The sequence below is a fragment of the Neofelis nebulosa genome, chromosome 7 (assembly GCF_028018385.1).
Source record: "Neofelis nebulosa isolate mNeoNeb1 chromosome 7, mNeoNeb1.pri, whole genome shotgun sequence".
NCBI classification, from domain to species: Eukaryota; Metazoa; Chordata; class Mammalia; order Carnivora; family Felidae; genus Neofelis; species Neofelis nebulosa.
Genome location: NC_080788.1, coordinates 114776660 through 114791649, shown reverse-complemented (window position 1 = coordinate 114791649; position 14990 = coordinate 114776660). Strand labels below are relative to the sequence as shown.

At 37.2% G+C, this 14990-nt stretch overlaps 1 protein-coding gene across 5 annotated transcripts in view; it reads right to left on the bottom strand.

Annotated features, from left to right (window-relative positions):
- RAD51B (RAD51 paralog B) overlaps positions 1 to 14990 on the bottom strand; it is a 644260-nt gene that overhangs the window by 599232 nt on the left and 30038 nt on the right. For all 5 annotated transcript variants that reach the window (XM_058739438.1, XM_058739440.1, XM_058739439.1 and 2 more), the window contains exons 6-7: positions 5441 to 5560; positions 4204 to 4387 (exon numbers count right to left, since the gene is read on the bottom strand). In XM_058739438.1, coding sequence (XP_058595421.1) covers positions 4204 to 4387; positions 5441 to 5560 — 304 coding nt within the window. The remainder of the gene's footprint in view (positions 1 to 4203; positions 4388 to 5440; positions 5561 to 14990) is intronic.

The following is a 14990-nucleotide window of genomic DNA, read 5'->3' as shown; positions in this document are numbered from 1 at the left end:
AAGTTAAGTATGATGTTAGCTTAAGGTTTTTGTAGATACCCTTTATCAAGTTGGGAAAGTTCCCTTCAACTCCTGCTTTGCTGAGAATTTTCATCATGAATAGTTCTGATGAGTTTTGTTGACTGTTTTTCTTTCCTGTATCTACTGAGATGATCTTTTTTTAATACATTGATGTGATCAGTTTTATATTTTAATGTTGCATTTAAAATCTACCTTGCATTACTGAAATAAGCTCCACTTGGTCCCTTCTTATTTATTGTTGAATTTAATCTGTTAATATTTTGTTAAGGATTTGTGTGTTTATGTTTATAATGGACACTGGTGTATAGTTTTCTTGTACACTTTCTGGAAGATTTGTAGAATTGACATTTCTCCCTTAAATATTTGGTAGATATTACCAGTAACACCATTTGGACCTAGACTTTTCTCTGCGAGATATTTAACTACAAATTCAACTTTTTAAACAGATAAAGGATTATTTTCATTATTTCTTCCTCAAAGTTTGTATCTTTCAAAGCATTTGTCCATTTCATCTCAGTTATCAAACTTAGTGGAATAAAGCTACTCATAACATTCTCTTATTATCATTTAATACCTATAGGATCTATAATGATTTACCTCCCTCATTCCTGATACTACTAATTTGTTTCTTTCTCTTTTAGTTTCAGTAAAGCTTTATCAATTTTATTGATCTTTTCAAGGTACTAGCTTTCTATTTCACTGATTTTTTTCTCTATTATTTTTCTGTTTTCAGTTTCATTGATTTCTACCCTTATCTTTATTATCTCCTTCCTACTACTTATTTTGAATTTAATTTGTTCTTTTTCTATTTCTTAGAAGTTTAGATCATTGATTTGTAATCTTCTTTCTAGGATAAATTTCCCTATAGGTACTGATTTAACTGTATTTCACAAATTTGGTATGTTGTATTTTCCTTTTGATTTACTTCAAAACATGTTCTAAGTTTTCATGATTTGCTCTTTACACATGGGTTGTTTAGAAGTGTTTTACTTAATTACCAAATATTTGGGGACTTTCCAGATATGTTTATATTAGCGATTTCTTTTTTTTTTTTAATGTTTATTTATTTATTTGGGGAAGGTGTGGAGAGAGAGGGAGAGAGAATCCCAAGCAGGCTCTGCACTGTCAGTGCAAAGCCCAACTTGGTGCTCAATCTCATGAACTGTGAGATCATGACCTGAGTTGAAACCAAGAGATGGACATTCAACTGATGTAGCCACCCAGGCATCCCTGTATTAGCGATTTCTAATTTAATTCTTCTTGTGGGTCAAAAACATACCTCGTACCATTTCAGTCTTTTAAATCCGTTGAGTTTTATTTTACGGCCCAGAATATAGTCTATCTTGGTGAATATCTCATGTGAACTTGAAAGAAATGCATTTTCTACAGGCAGTGAGCGGAATGTTTTGTAAATGTCAATCAGATCAAGTTGGTTATGTTATTCAGGTCTTCTGTCCTGGATTTAATTGGCTAATATTTTGTCTATTCTATCAGTTACTGAGAAGACTGCAATCTTCATGCATACAGGAATGCTGGCATACAAACATACATACATATACAAACATATACAATGTGACAATCAAAATTAAATACAGATTATAGTTTTAAGCTTTTCCCCACATATTAAAAGTACTGCATGTTCACCAAAGAGAAATTTTAAAATTCAATAAAGTACTCATCCCACCACCCAGGTTGGTTTTACTCTTTACTCTTATTTAAATGAAATGATATCTAGAGTGTCAAAGTACCAGGCATGGTCCTGGCTCTATTCACCATCTCAGACCCACAGCCAGAGGGCAGGCTGGAATGCTTGGCTTCCCGCCCACTCCTCAGAGGCCATCAGACATTCATAGTTCTACTAAACTGAAATAAAATCTTTTCTACTTCCAAGATTAAGAATTTTAAGAATTCTTTTTCTTCCTGTAAGATGCCAGTATAACTAAGTATAGCTCCTATCTGATAAGACATTCTGCTAATATTATATCTTAAGACTCTTAGAAGTAACAAACAATATTAAATATAGGATCCAAATAAGGTTAAAAGCAAATATTAAAATTTAAGTGGAGTACCAATATATATAAAATTCAAGTCCAAAGAGAAAAGCAATAGCTGCAATTCATACATTCAAAAATATTTACTGAGTGCCTACTGTGTGTTAGGCATTGTTCCTGCTCCTAAGAATAAAGCACTGAACAAAGTAGACAGTTCCTAGGACCATTCTGTGGGGTGGAGGAGACACACACAGTCAACATAAATATATAACATCCTGGATGGTGAAAATTATAATGAAGAAACATAAAGCATAATAAAGGAAATGGGGAGGCAGGGAGTGTGGTTAATACTTACATGGTCAGGAAAGTCCCCATTAATAAGATGACAGGACAGAAGAAATCATACAGATATTTAGAGGAGAAATATTTCAGACTGAGGAATAACAAACACTTCTTGAGGAGGGAGGGTTTGCTGGAATGTTTGAGGAACTATAATGAGGCATACCGTCTGCAATTTTGAAAGGGATAATAAATTAGCAACATATTGTTTTAAGCTAGTTAGTTCTGTGTAGAGCCACCTATTCAAAGTACAGTACAAAAACTTAAAAGTTCATGATTTTTCATTTAAATGAGGAAATAAGGCTAGGAAAATCCTGACACTTCCTAAAGGAAATATTTTTCAAAATCCTTCTAAAACCAATACTAACTCATCACAAAAACCAATACCATCCTGTGTTACAGAAGTACATACCCTATTTATATATTTATCTCTATAGAGAAAAACAAAGGCAAAGACAGAGAGACATGGGAATGATAAGTACTTATTCTTTCAGAGGGTGCTATTAAAAACAAAAAAAAGGAGAGCCCTTTTCTCACTCAGGAAAATAAATTTCATCAGAAAAGAACTGAAAAACATTAACCTACAATTACTATTTAAAAGCAAACAAATACAACTTTTAAAAAGTAAATTTTCATATTTTACATAAGATTAAGTCAAGCAACCAGCATGAATTAATAAAATAAGTACATATACTTAACTTTTCCATTCAATCAAGTAACTTTACAAAATATTTTTAAATTCCCTTGGCCAGGGAAAACATGGATTTGAATTTATCATTTTAACCTACTACAATAAAATTTAAAAGATGAGCGTCATCCAGGATAAACTTTACAGCTCTGGACTTTACCAGGAATTACATCATATAATCCAAAATATGAATTAGAAAGCCATTAAGAAATGTAGACCTTTTTGTATGCCACATGTTCTCCTTTGATTTCTTGCCTGGGTTTATAAATCTCCAAGGCTGCGTGGTAGTTTACAGTCTTAGTACATATTACAAAGATCCAAGCTTTTAATTTTCCAAACACAAATCTAAAAATTATAATATCATAACCAAATTTTATATCAGTTTAAGGAATTTTCTTATTTTCTGTCAAGATGATGTCTGGCTAAAACTGAAAAGCCTGACAATACTAAATGCTGGCAGGGCTGCGGAACAAGCAGAACTCTCCCATGGGCTGCTAATGGGAAAGCCATCGGTACACACTTACATCTGGTGGCTTACCAACCACAAACCCTTGCAAAATGCCCACATCTTCAGATTTCCTCATCACAATTCCCACTGTGGAAAGTGGTGTCAACAGCCATCTCTCAAGGTTTCCTTACTGACACTTTCGTTACTGTCACTCCCAACACCCCAAAACATCATAGTCAACCTCTGGTAATTTGGAACCAACCAAATCCTACAGTGTACAAGACAGCACTGAACACAATAACATAATATCTCAAACTAAAATATTTCTAAAGCTGACAAATATGCCATAAAAGACTATAGAAATAAACATAAGCAATTCCATGTAATTCTAATAGTTAATATTTACCTCAGTGTGACAAAGTAATACAAAACATACACAGAGAGTCAACAATGAGGTGTAAGAAAAGGATTGACCTTGGGAACTTTTACAAACAACATTCAAATCTGCCCCAGACTCCAACTGTGAAAAAGATAAAGTAATCTCAACAGATGAACAAATTTAAGAAGATGCTGATATTTACTATAGTAATTAGTACTATTAACATGTCATCTGTTCTATATTTTCTTCTAATTATATTACTTGATATTGTAAGTCAGCAAATTTAACATAAAAGAAAAAAAAGGGAAAGAAAAAAAGAGAGAAAGAAAAAACTTACCGGGATTGAAAATTCCTCAGCCAAATACTTCAAGGTGGCAGCTTCTCTGGCCAAGAACTTATTTCTTTCTCTCATGTTGCCCTGAAGTTGTGCATCAAACTCCTTTCTTACCACGGAAGCAACAGAGTCAATAATTACAAGTTTAACTCTCTTTGAAATAATTTCTTCTTCCAAAGATTCAATTCTGTAAAAGTAGAATTTGTAAAACAGTGGATAAATTTAAAATATAATATAAAATAGGGTATTTCAAAGATTAACCAACTTAAAAACAATGACAACAAATTTTTCCTCCCTCATTTACAGTAATGATTACAAGTATTCAATGATCATAACTTCATAACTTATTTCCAGCTCTTCTATACATATTACACTCTTTTGAAAATGGACCAAAATGTTTTCATCTAGTTTAATTCTCTGGTTCTCCTATGATACTGCTAATTTCAGGGTAAAACTGCTTGTCACAGCAAATCTCCAAAATGGCCCCCATTTATTCCCACCTTGTAATGACAGCCTTGTGCAGACCCCTCCCATATTTACCAGGATTGGTCTGTAAGACCAATAGCATATGACATAATGATGGCACGTCACTTCTGAGAGTAGGTTATAAAAGACTACAGCTGCCATTTTGGGCTCTCTTTCACTTGCCACTCTCTCAAATCACTTTCTCTGGGGGAAGCAAGTTGCCATGTTGTTAACAGTCCTATGGAGAGACCCACCCGGTGAGGAACAGAGGTCTATGGCCAACAGCCAGCAAGGAAGGGAGGCCTTCCAGAAACTATATGAGTAACCTTGGAATTATCCAAGATTCTCCAGCTCCAACTGAGCCCTGAGATAACCATAGCACTGGCCAACAGCTTGACTACAACCTCTGGTGCAACCCTGAGCCAGAAACGCTCAGCTAAGCCACTCCCAGATACCTAACCCTCTGATACTAGGTGAGACAAGACACGTGTGCTCTTCTAAGTTGCTGAATTTGGGGGTAACCTTTCAATGAAACAAAAGTAATCAATATACTACTTAATTAACTAAATCTAAAACATTTCACTCATTTAATGTTTTCTTTTTAAAGAAACATTTCATCCAATAGGCTGTAGCAAATAAAGAACACTGAAATAATTTATTTCCCATAACCCTAATACATATGTAGAGACTTTTTTCACTCAGAAGCTGAAAGCATAAAAAACAAGAAATATATCTTCAAAGTATTACTAAACTACCAAAATCTAAAGCAGCAAACCTTTGTAGAACTTCATCGCAGCTGAGTTCCCGATAAAGATGAACCTTACTGCTTGTCAAAAGTAATTTTTCTTCAGTGTTAAAATATCTGGGAAAACGAGATTCTGCTATTTCAACCAGTCTGTGGGGAGGAAAAATAGCGCAAGTGAAAATAGTTAATGACATTCAAGGCCACAGTGCTGAACATCTAATGAATTTTACTTAGGAAATTCATAAGCCACAAGTAACACTGGAACAAAAATAGAGCAGGTATAAGCAAAATGCTTTAATATAGAATTTTAAAATGTAAGCCATCCCCAGGGCGCCTGGGTGGCTCAGTCAGTTAAACACCCGGCTTTGGCTCAGGTCATGATCTCACAGTTCATGGGTTCGAGCCCTGCATCGGGCTCTGTGCTGACAGCTCAAAGTCAGGAGCCTGCTTCAGATTCTGTGCATCCCTCTCTCTCTGCCCCTCCCCTGCTCACACTCTGTCTCTCTCTCTCTCTCTCTCTCTCAAAAATAAATAAACATTGGGGCGCCTGGGTGGCTCAGTCAGTTAAGCGTCCGACTTCGGCTCAGGTCACGATCTCGCGGTCCCTGAGTTCGAGCCCCGCGTCAGGCTCTGGGCTGATGGCTCAGAGCCTGGAGCCTGCTTCCGATTCCGTGTCTCCCTCTCTCTCTGCCCCTCCCCCATTCATGCTCTGTCTCTCTCTGTCCCAAAAATAAAATAAAACGTTAAAAAAAAAATTTTTTTTTAAATAAACATTAACAATTTTTTTAATGTAAGCCATCCTTTATGAGCACTAAGAGAGGTTAGCAGCGAGAGCATTGTTTTTTAATAATTGATCACTTGACTAACAGCTATAAGACATGTTTAGTAAATAAGAAAAATGATTTCATCATCATGAATAAAAGAAATATACTTGAACAAATATATAATATTATCATTCTAACAATCAATTATCAGTTAGTCTCCATGTCTCAGAACAGAAAAATATACTTTCTCAATTAAAACTTAATACATACAAAATAAATCCCATCCAATAGCTCCTTGGTAAACAGGAAATTATTTTCTAAACAAATGGATGTTGTCCAATATTTCCTGAATAAACAAAACATGATTTTCTACCTATTGAATTCTGAACTCAAAGCTAGATCTGATGCATGAAGTAGGCCAAGTGCAGGAGAGTGACAAGGCAAAACAGATGTAAATATCATCAGTCATAGTGTGAGACGTGGAGTTCAGTACTAGAAATTTCAAGTGTTTCTGGCTAAAAATATAAAAATAAAAGTGTAAATCTTTGAGTGTAACTGTCTCCTATTTTAAATGATACTTTATCAGTCTGGTACTTAACCACCCAAGGATATCTGAGAGGAAGGACTATAAACACAAAAATCACTCTATACTTTATGCTCCATTTAAAGACACAAAAGTACAAAGACAAGTGTTTTCACTTCTAGTTAATGAGTCCCAAGAAGAGGCTGAGAACTTTAAAGAGAGAAACAAAGTAAGTTCCTCACATATATTATAATCAGAAATGAAAAAAGAAAAATCTAAAACAGAGAAATAAAAGAAAACTGGTCAAAAATATTTTTTAAAAGTGCATTTTGAACAATTTGAAAAGAAAAGCATCATTGGGTTGAATAGGAAGAGGAAAAATTACTTTACCAATAGATGTGTGAAGGGCAAGAACAAATGGATCAAATGAGCACTCAGGGGAAGTGCACAAGAGAGAGACAGGCCGGGTGGAATAAAGGAGGAAACAAGATAAGCAACAAAAGCAAGAAGAAATGAGATGACACTGGCAAAGGCAGGACAGGAAAATTTTTAAGGGTTTGGGGAAAATGTGTAAACTTCTTGATTAGGGTAACTATTTGCTGAATTCAGAGCTGGTCAGAGAAGTCAACTAAAAGCTCTGACACTTGGAAGCCACTGATTTTTAATAGGATAGCTATGGCAACGTCTGCCAGAAACATGGAAGTTTTCCAAAACTGGATGTCCAGTGGATTAAGTACTGAGTACTTCTCTCAGTCAATGAGAGAACAACTGAACAGCTGACAGACAAATAATTTTCTGGCTTCAACCCTAGGCTGAATTTCAACTGGCGGCTTGAGTGTTAAAAGGCTCTGGAAGTCATTACTGCTCTCTCCTTCCATTAAGGCCCCTCAGAAGGAAGATGGTCAATGTATGGACACAAACTGACTTTACTCAGTTACCTTGCTAAATAACTGTACCAAATGGTTATTCACATACCAATATGCTATAATTTTCTACGATCAGTTTCTCCAAGTGTTTTTAATTTTAGAAAAGTTCTCTAAAAAATATATAAATCAAAACCTAAATACAAATGTAGTATCTATATGCCTCACACTAATCATAGTGATCTCTTGTGACACTCTTCATCACAAAGATCTTTTCTAGTTAGAGTAACAGAAAAGATCCTATCTTTTGCTCCCAGACATTAATTACATAAAGTTTGAAACTAATGCCATCTAGTGGACCTCTATTTTACCAAAAGTATTCCTTTCAAGTATGTACTTAAGATTCATTCATTTGACACGTATTTATTGAGCATCTACTATATGCCAGGCACCATTCTAGATGCTAAGGATGTGACAGTGAACAAAAAAACAAATAAACAAAACACAACTTCCCTCATGGAACCTACAGTCCACTGAGAGAGACAAACAAATTAAATATATATTATACATCAGGTAATAAGTGCTCTAAACAAAATGAACCAGGATGAGGAAACAGATTGTTACCTATGGAAGCAAGTGCTATTTTATGTAAAGTGGCCTGGGAAAGCCTCTTTAATAAGGTGAATTTGAGCAATGGTTTAAGGGAAATGAACCATTGGATATCCAGTGAAGCAGTGCATAGGAAAAGAGAATTATATATAACAAGTGCAAAAACCCATATGTAAGTAGATGCCTAAGGTTACTGAGGAATAACAAGGAGGCTAATGTAGTTCAAACACAGGAAACAAGAGGGAGAATAAAAGGAAATAAGGTCAGAGGAAATAAGACAGGGGCCAAGATCACACAAGATCCTTAGGTCTGTGGTATTTTGTTTAGATATTTAGTAAAATAGGAAACCTAGAAGTAGAACTGACATGATCTGACTTCTTTTTGCTTTAAAGAGTCACTCTACCAAATGGAAAAGAGGCTGTACACAGTGAAAGCAAGACCAGCTAGTACTGTAGTCCAAATAAGAGATGATGGTGACTTGACCTGGAGAATAGCTCAGCTAATTAGAAGTAAGTGAACTCAAGGTGTAGTTCAAAAAAGGAGCTGGGCACACCTGGGTGGCTCAGTTGGTTGAGCGTCTGACTTCAGCTCAGGTCATGATCTCACAGTTCGTGGGTTCGAGCCCGGCATCGAGCTCTGTGCTGAAAGCTCAGAGCCTGGAGCCTGCTTCAAATTCTGTATCTCCCTCTCTCTCCGTCCCTCCCCTGCTTGCACTCTGTCTCTCAAAAATGAATAAACATTTAAAAAAAATAGGAGCTGAAGGGAATTCTTGGCTAATTGGATGAGCATCTGGAGGAATGGAATTACCATTCATTGAAGTGGAGAAGACTGGATTCGTTCCAGGTTTTTGTTATTAGTTCCCCCTGTTACTTCACAGCTCTTGTATAAAAGCAAAGTTAAAAGCTTTACATTAGTGACCACATGCCAACTTGAAACAAAACACATGCTTAATGTAAAAAAAAAAAAAAGTTTTCCAAAGTTCTAGTTGAAATATATAACATTATAAATGTGCTGAAATATAAGTTTATGGTTTCTCAAAGCTTCTCATACATGCGTAATATTTTCCTGTTCATTTATTCAGTATGTATTTGTTCAGCACTGTGATACAAATGTAAGAATGTGAATCTGTTAGTCCCTTACAGATTCCAGAAAATTCCAAAGCTTTATTTTAGTACTAAGTACTTATTTCTAATTTCATTTTCTAACATAGAGCCTCTTCAAGATCTCCCTCCTCACTAATTCACCTGGATTCACAAATGATAAGGCAGCTGAAATTAGACTAAGGAAAACCTACCCAGTCTCATGAAATCATCTCAAAAAATGGGAAGAGGGAACTGATCTCCCCTACTGTTTGCCCCCTAGGTCAAAGATCCTGGATTCATGCCAACAAGCAAAAGAAAATGGTCCTAAGACCACACCGATAATTGCCTTCATACTGAGTTAAAGTCATGGCTGGCCACTACCACTACATGCCTCCCTCCTGATACACTGAAATTCAGAAGGAGTGACACTCTAAATAGTCTAGTAGGAATTGGAGGGCATTGGCTGTGGGGTGCTTGGCGCCTTGAGAGGTGCCATGCAGCTCTTCAGGTCTAAGTTTGGCCACTGCTCCCACACAGTACCAATGCAACACACACCTCTCCTTTGTACAGTTAGTGTTAATAGTTACAATTTCACATGTTTGTGATTATTTGATTAATGTCTTCCTCCCCTGTTGAACCAAATATTTCTTCCTAGTTTTCAAAGCTTTTCTGATTTCATGACAACTCAGGACTACCTCCTGAGTTTTTACCTCCTAAATTTCCAATCCTGTATTCCACCTCCCCAGGTCCACACCTTCCAGAGTCCTGGGCCCCAACTCTTGTTTCAATCCCTCAGTTTTCCTGATACACAAATCCATTTGTATTTCTAAGACCCAGTTTTATCTTCCTTTATCCATTTTATTTCTCCCAGAATTGTATTTTGAAAACCTCTATTACTATTTACCATCCATATCACCCTGTTTTTATTCTTAACTTTTGGTTTCATCTTTTCCTAATTATCTCCAATAGGGATAATACAGTATTCACTCGATTCACATATACTAGAATTCTCATGGTTGCCAAAATTTCTGTACAGTTCACTAGATTAACCTACTTATCTATATTCTCAAAGTATATATAAGCAGAGCATGTCTAAGACTATATCAGCTCTTAAGCATAAGTCCAACAAATAAAAAGACTTTTCTGAATCAGTCAGAAAGGGGGACCCAGAACTCTGCCTGCTTAACATTCTCCTCCCCTCAAGGCAGTCCCCAAATACCTGAGGGTTTAGTACTACACTCTACTATTATATAATTATTAATCAGTCTGGAGATACAATTTCAGTCTATGGTAAACAAATATGCTTAACACACTATTTTAGATTATCTTCTCAAAGACATGTAAAAATAAGCTAGTGTATTGCTTTAAAAAATAGAACTAATCTTTCCAAAGTGCTTTTAAGTACATTACCTGCAAGGTTTTCTCTTTTTGTTTTTAAATGCATTTTAAACTTAAGTATTTTTTATTCACCCCTCTTTGTTTTCTCCCTCCTTCTTGGTAAAAAGGCTATCTAGCAATTTATTAACCAAAATTATTTTCCACTTTTTATCACTCATCCTAAATTTTCTGTATGTAAATCCTTTTTCTTTTTTTTGAAAGAGACAGAGAGAGAGTGTATGTGTGAGCAGGGGAGGGGGTAGACGGAAAGAGTCTTAAGCAGGCTGCACACGCAGCACAGAGCCCAACACAGGGCTCAATTTCCACAACCATGAGATATGACCTGAGCCTAAATCAAGAGTCGGAAGCTTAACTGACTGAGCCACCCTGGTGTCCCCAAACAGCTTGCTTATAAGCACAAAATGAAGACACTGCTACATGCAGAGACATACAGAAAGCTAAAACATATTCCTTTTTGGGTCTCTTATTTTCACGCTTTTACTTCTTCTCTAAGTCCAGAAACTATCCATGATGGCAGACACTATTAATTACCTATCAATATCCATTTCCACTTCTTCCTTGCTATGAGAACCCCATTTTATTCAGGCAGCAATGTTAACCAGACCGGGAAACTCAACACGCTTATTATGTATGTCAATCTTTTTCCCCTCATTCCCCACCCTCCCTTGCCTATGGGGGTGGCCCGGTGCGAAATGTGCAGGATGATTCTGGAGGATGAAAAGGAAATCAGCAGAGGGGAAGGGGCAGCTGTTCTGGGAAAAAACACATTTTCCTGATAAAACATATAGCTAGCCCTTTCCCTTCCCACTGCCTGTATGGGATGCCTAAAAACATATAAGGCCTAGGTCTCTCTGTCATCATTGCGCGACAGAACCAGCGCCTGCAACCACCTACTCACTGTTGGCTAGGTATTTGGTTACTTGCAGCAGAAAGCTTTCCTAACTGATTAACTAACTCTCCCCAATAAATCCAAATAGGGGTCAAGCAGTCCTATAACAGCACAAATGAAGTGTGCCCAGACAGTACAGAGCCAGCTCCATCCTCTGACCTGCCATGACAAACTCCAGAAGGCAGTTTGTTAAAAGAGGACCGGTACTTTTGATTCCACCTGAACCTGTCACCACACCTCAGAAGGCAATCCAGGTGGCAGCCAGGTGACCACACTCTTCAGGCCTTGTGGAGAATAGACTAGAAAAGTAAAAAACATAAATTTCAACCCCTATCCTCAAATGACCTTCATAAAGGCTCCTTTACAATTACAAAACATAAGTCCAATAAAGGGACTAAAATTTTACCTCATTGCCAGCTTGCCTTTGGCTTGTTAGTTGAAGGTTAGTCACTGACATTTTAAAAAATACCTTTCCTGGGGCGCCTGGGTGGCGCAGTGGGTTAAGCGTCCGACTTCAGCCAGGTCACGATCTCGCGGTCCGTGAGTTCGAGGCCCGCGTCAGGCTCTGGGCTGATGGCTCGGAGCCTGGAGCCTGTTTCGGATTCTGTGTCTCCCTCTCTCTCTGCCCCTCCCCCGTTCATGCTCTGTCTCTCTCTGTCCCAAAAATAAATTAAAAACGTTGAAAAAAAAAAAATTAAAAAAAAAAAAACCTTTCCTTTGGACAACCTGAGTTAACCAATGTCTTTCTTTACCAGTGTCAGCATCAAATACATTTCAGTGTTCAGATTTCCAGTGGCCCCATGTGTGTGTATGTTTCTTTTTTTTTTGTTTTGTTTTGTTTACCATTTATTTGCTTAAGATTCAAATAACTTCATCACATTACAACTGACCAATACATCTTTTATCCTCAGCTTAATTGAGATATAACTGGCATATAATATTGTTTGTGTAAGTTTAAGGTGTACAATATGACAAGAGCAATATATCTTGCAAATCTCTTTTAATCCAAAGAATACTCCTCTAACTTTTTTTTTTAATCTTAACAATTAAAAAACGAGGTTGTTTGTTCTGTCATTTCCCACAGTTTGCATTTTGCTGACTACATCCCTCTGGTGTTGATTTAACACGTTCCTCTCTTCTCTGTATATGTTGCAAACTGGTAGCTGGATCTGAAAGTTTGATCACATTCAGGCTTGACTATTCTTCCAACAGGAGGAATAACTAGTTTTCTTTTGTGATGCTAGTAGCCTTTGATGTTTATGAACTGTTTTCACTCACAACACTTCTGACACCAAATGTTTAGGTTTTCCATACCAAACAATTCTTCAATTCCCTGTGGACACCAAGTGGGTGTCTGACACTTAACTACCAGGAGTTAGCTCCGACCTCACAGTTTAAGGGCTCAGACCCACAAGACTGCCCTCTCCCAACTTGAGAGACTAATCGCAAGTCCCAGGCCTCTGGTACTTCTGACCAACTGAGCAACTACAAATCAGGAGTTCTGACACCCCTCCTCCTCAACTTCGATGATTTGCTAGAATGGCACACAGAATTCAAGAAGGAACTTTACTTACTATTACCAAGTTATCACAAAGAATGAAAGACACAACTCATGAAAAGACTGGGGAGGACCACATGGCACACCACCCTCCCAGCACGTTGATGTGTTCACCAACCCAGAAGCTCTCCAAACTCTACCATTTAGAGATTTCTGTAGAGATCCCATTACATAGGCAGTGTTGATTAAAGCATTGGCCATAGGCAATTAATCAGTTACCAGCCTCTTTCTCTTCCTCAGAGTTTGGGGGGATGGGTGGGGCTGAAAGCTCCAACACTATAATTACATGATTGGCAACCAGCTCCCATGTGAAACTATACAGATGCCCACCAAGAGTCACTTCATTAGCATAAACTCAGGTTTTCCAAAGGTTTTAGAAGGTCTTTGGCCAAGAACCAGGACAAAGATATGGATTTCTTATTATACCACAATATTCAATGCCTAGAACCATTAAATTATTGGGGTGTGTAATTTGGTGACATTCTATCATTCCTTCTTCATTTATTACTGGAATACTCCTATAAAAAGACCTATTTGGGGGTGCCTGGGTGGTTCAGTTGGTTGAGCATCTGACTTGGGCTTAGGTCATGATCCCATGGTTCATGAGTTTGAGTCCCACATTGGGGTCTCTGCTGTCAGCACAGAGCCCTCTTCAGATCCTCCGTCCCCCTCTCTCTCTGCCACTCTCCCATGCACATGCGCTTGCTCTCTCTCTCAAAAACAAACATACATTTTAAAAAAGACCTATTTGCTACTCAGCAATACAGTTCATAAATCAGAAAAAGAACAGATGTTTGATTGATTTCCTTTTTTAAAACTCATTTCAAAATAATGATTTGCTTCTCCAGAATTCTCCAACACTGATCTATTAGTTGCTTTTCATTTCATAATATTATAAACTCATGAATTTAAACATATTTCATGGGTTTTAATCTACTGTCATCATTATTCTTATTGGTGGTCAATTTGTCTCATCTTTGGCCACCAGGAGCCTCTTCACGTTGATTCCTGAGTCCTTCTGACACTCCCCTAAGTAGTCTTTGATGGCTCTCTTGTTACCTGATATGAGGTTTCAGACTCAACTTAAAAGTTTCCTAAGCCAGTGCCAGTATCAGCCATTTCCCCCAAGGAACGCTCAATCCTTTTAGTAGGCAACGGTGTCTGGATTCCACAATATGAGAGTAATACCTGTCAGTTCATTCATTTATCAAACATTTTGTGAGCAGTTAATATGTGTCAGTCACTAGATTTGGCTTTGAAGATACAAAGATATAACACAAGCTCATAGAACTGACAAATGAGTGGCATATACTTCGAATAGATAACCAAGAGATGTAGAAGACAGCAAATAAGCTCCAGGCAAAATAATCCACTTAGAACTTATCTGGCCAGGGAATACACTTCTCTCTAACTAGTATCCCTAGAAGTAAGAGAGAGATGTGATTCATAATGACATAATTACACATAATGACACAGTTACAGAAAGACTCAAAGAACTATACCTTGACTAAAAGAACAGAACTGAATCAGTCTCCAGACCTATAAGCACTCCTGCTCATGAATGTCAATCAGAGCAGGGTCAGAGGGAGACCAGACTTATTTTCAAGTGTACAGAATTACACAAATAACCGAATGCTCTCATAGAATGTTAAAGGTCCTTGCCAAAGTAAGGAAATCTTTTCTTTCCAAGCATAAATACACTATCAGTGTGTTTTTTATATCTAATACAATACTATTACAAAGATTAAAGTGAAATACTTCTCAATCAAAAAATATTTTGAGGGGTGCCTGGGTGGCTCAGTCAGTTAAGTGTCTGACTCTTGATTTCAGCTCAGGTCATGATCTTGTGGTTCGTGGGTTTGAGTCCCACATTGGGTTCCATGCCAAGGGTGGA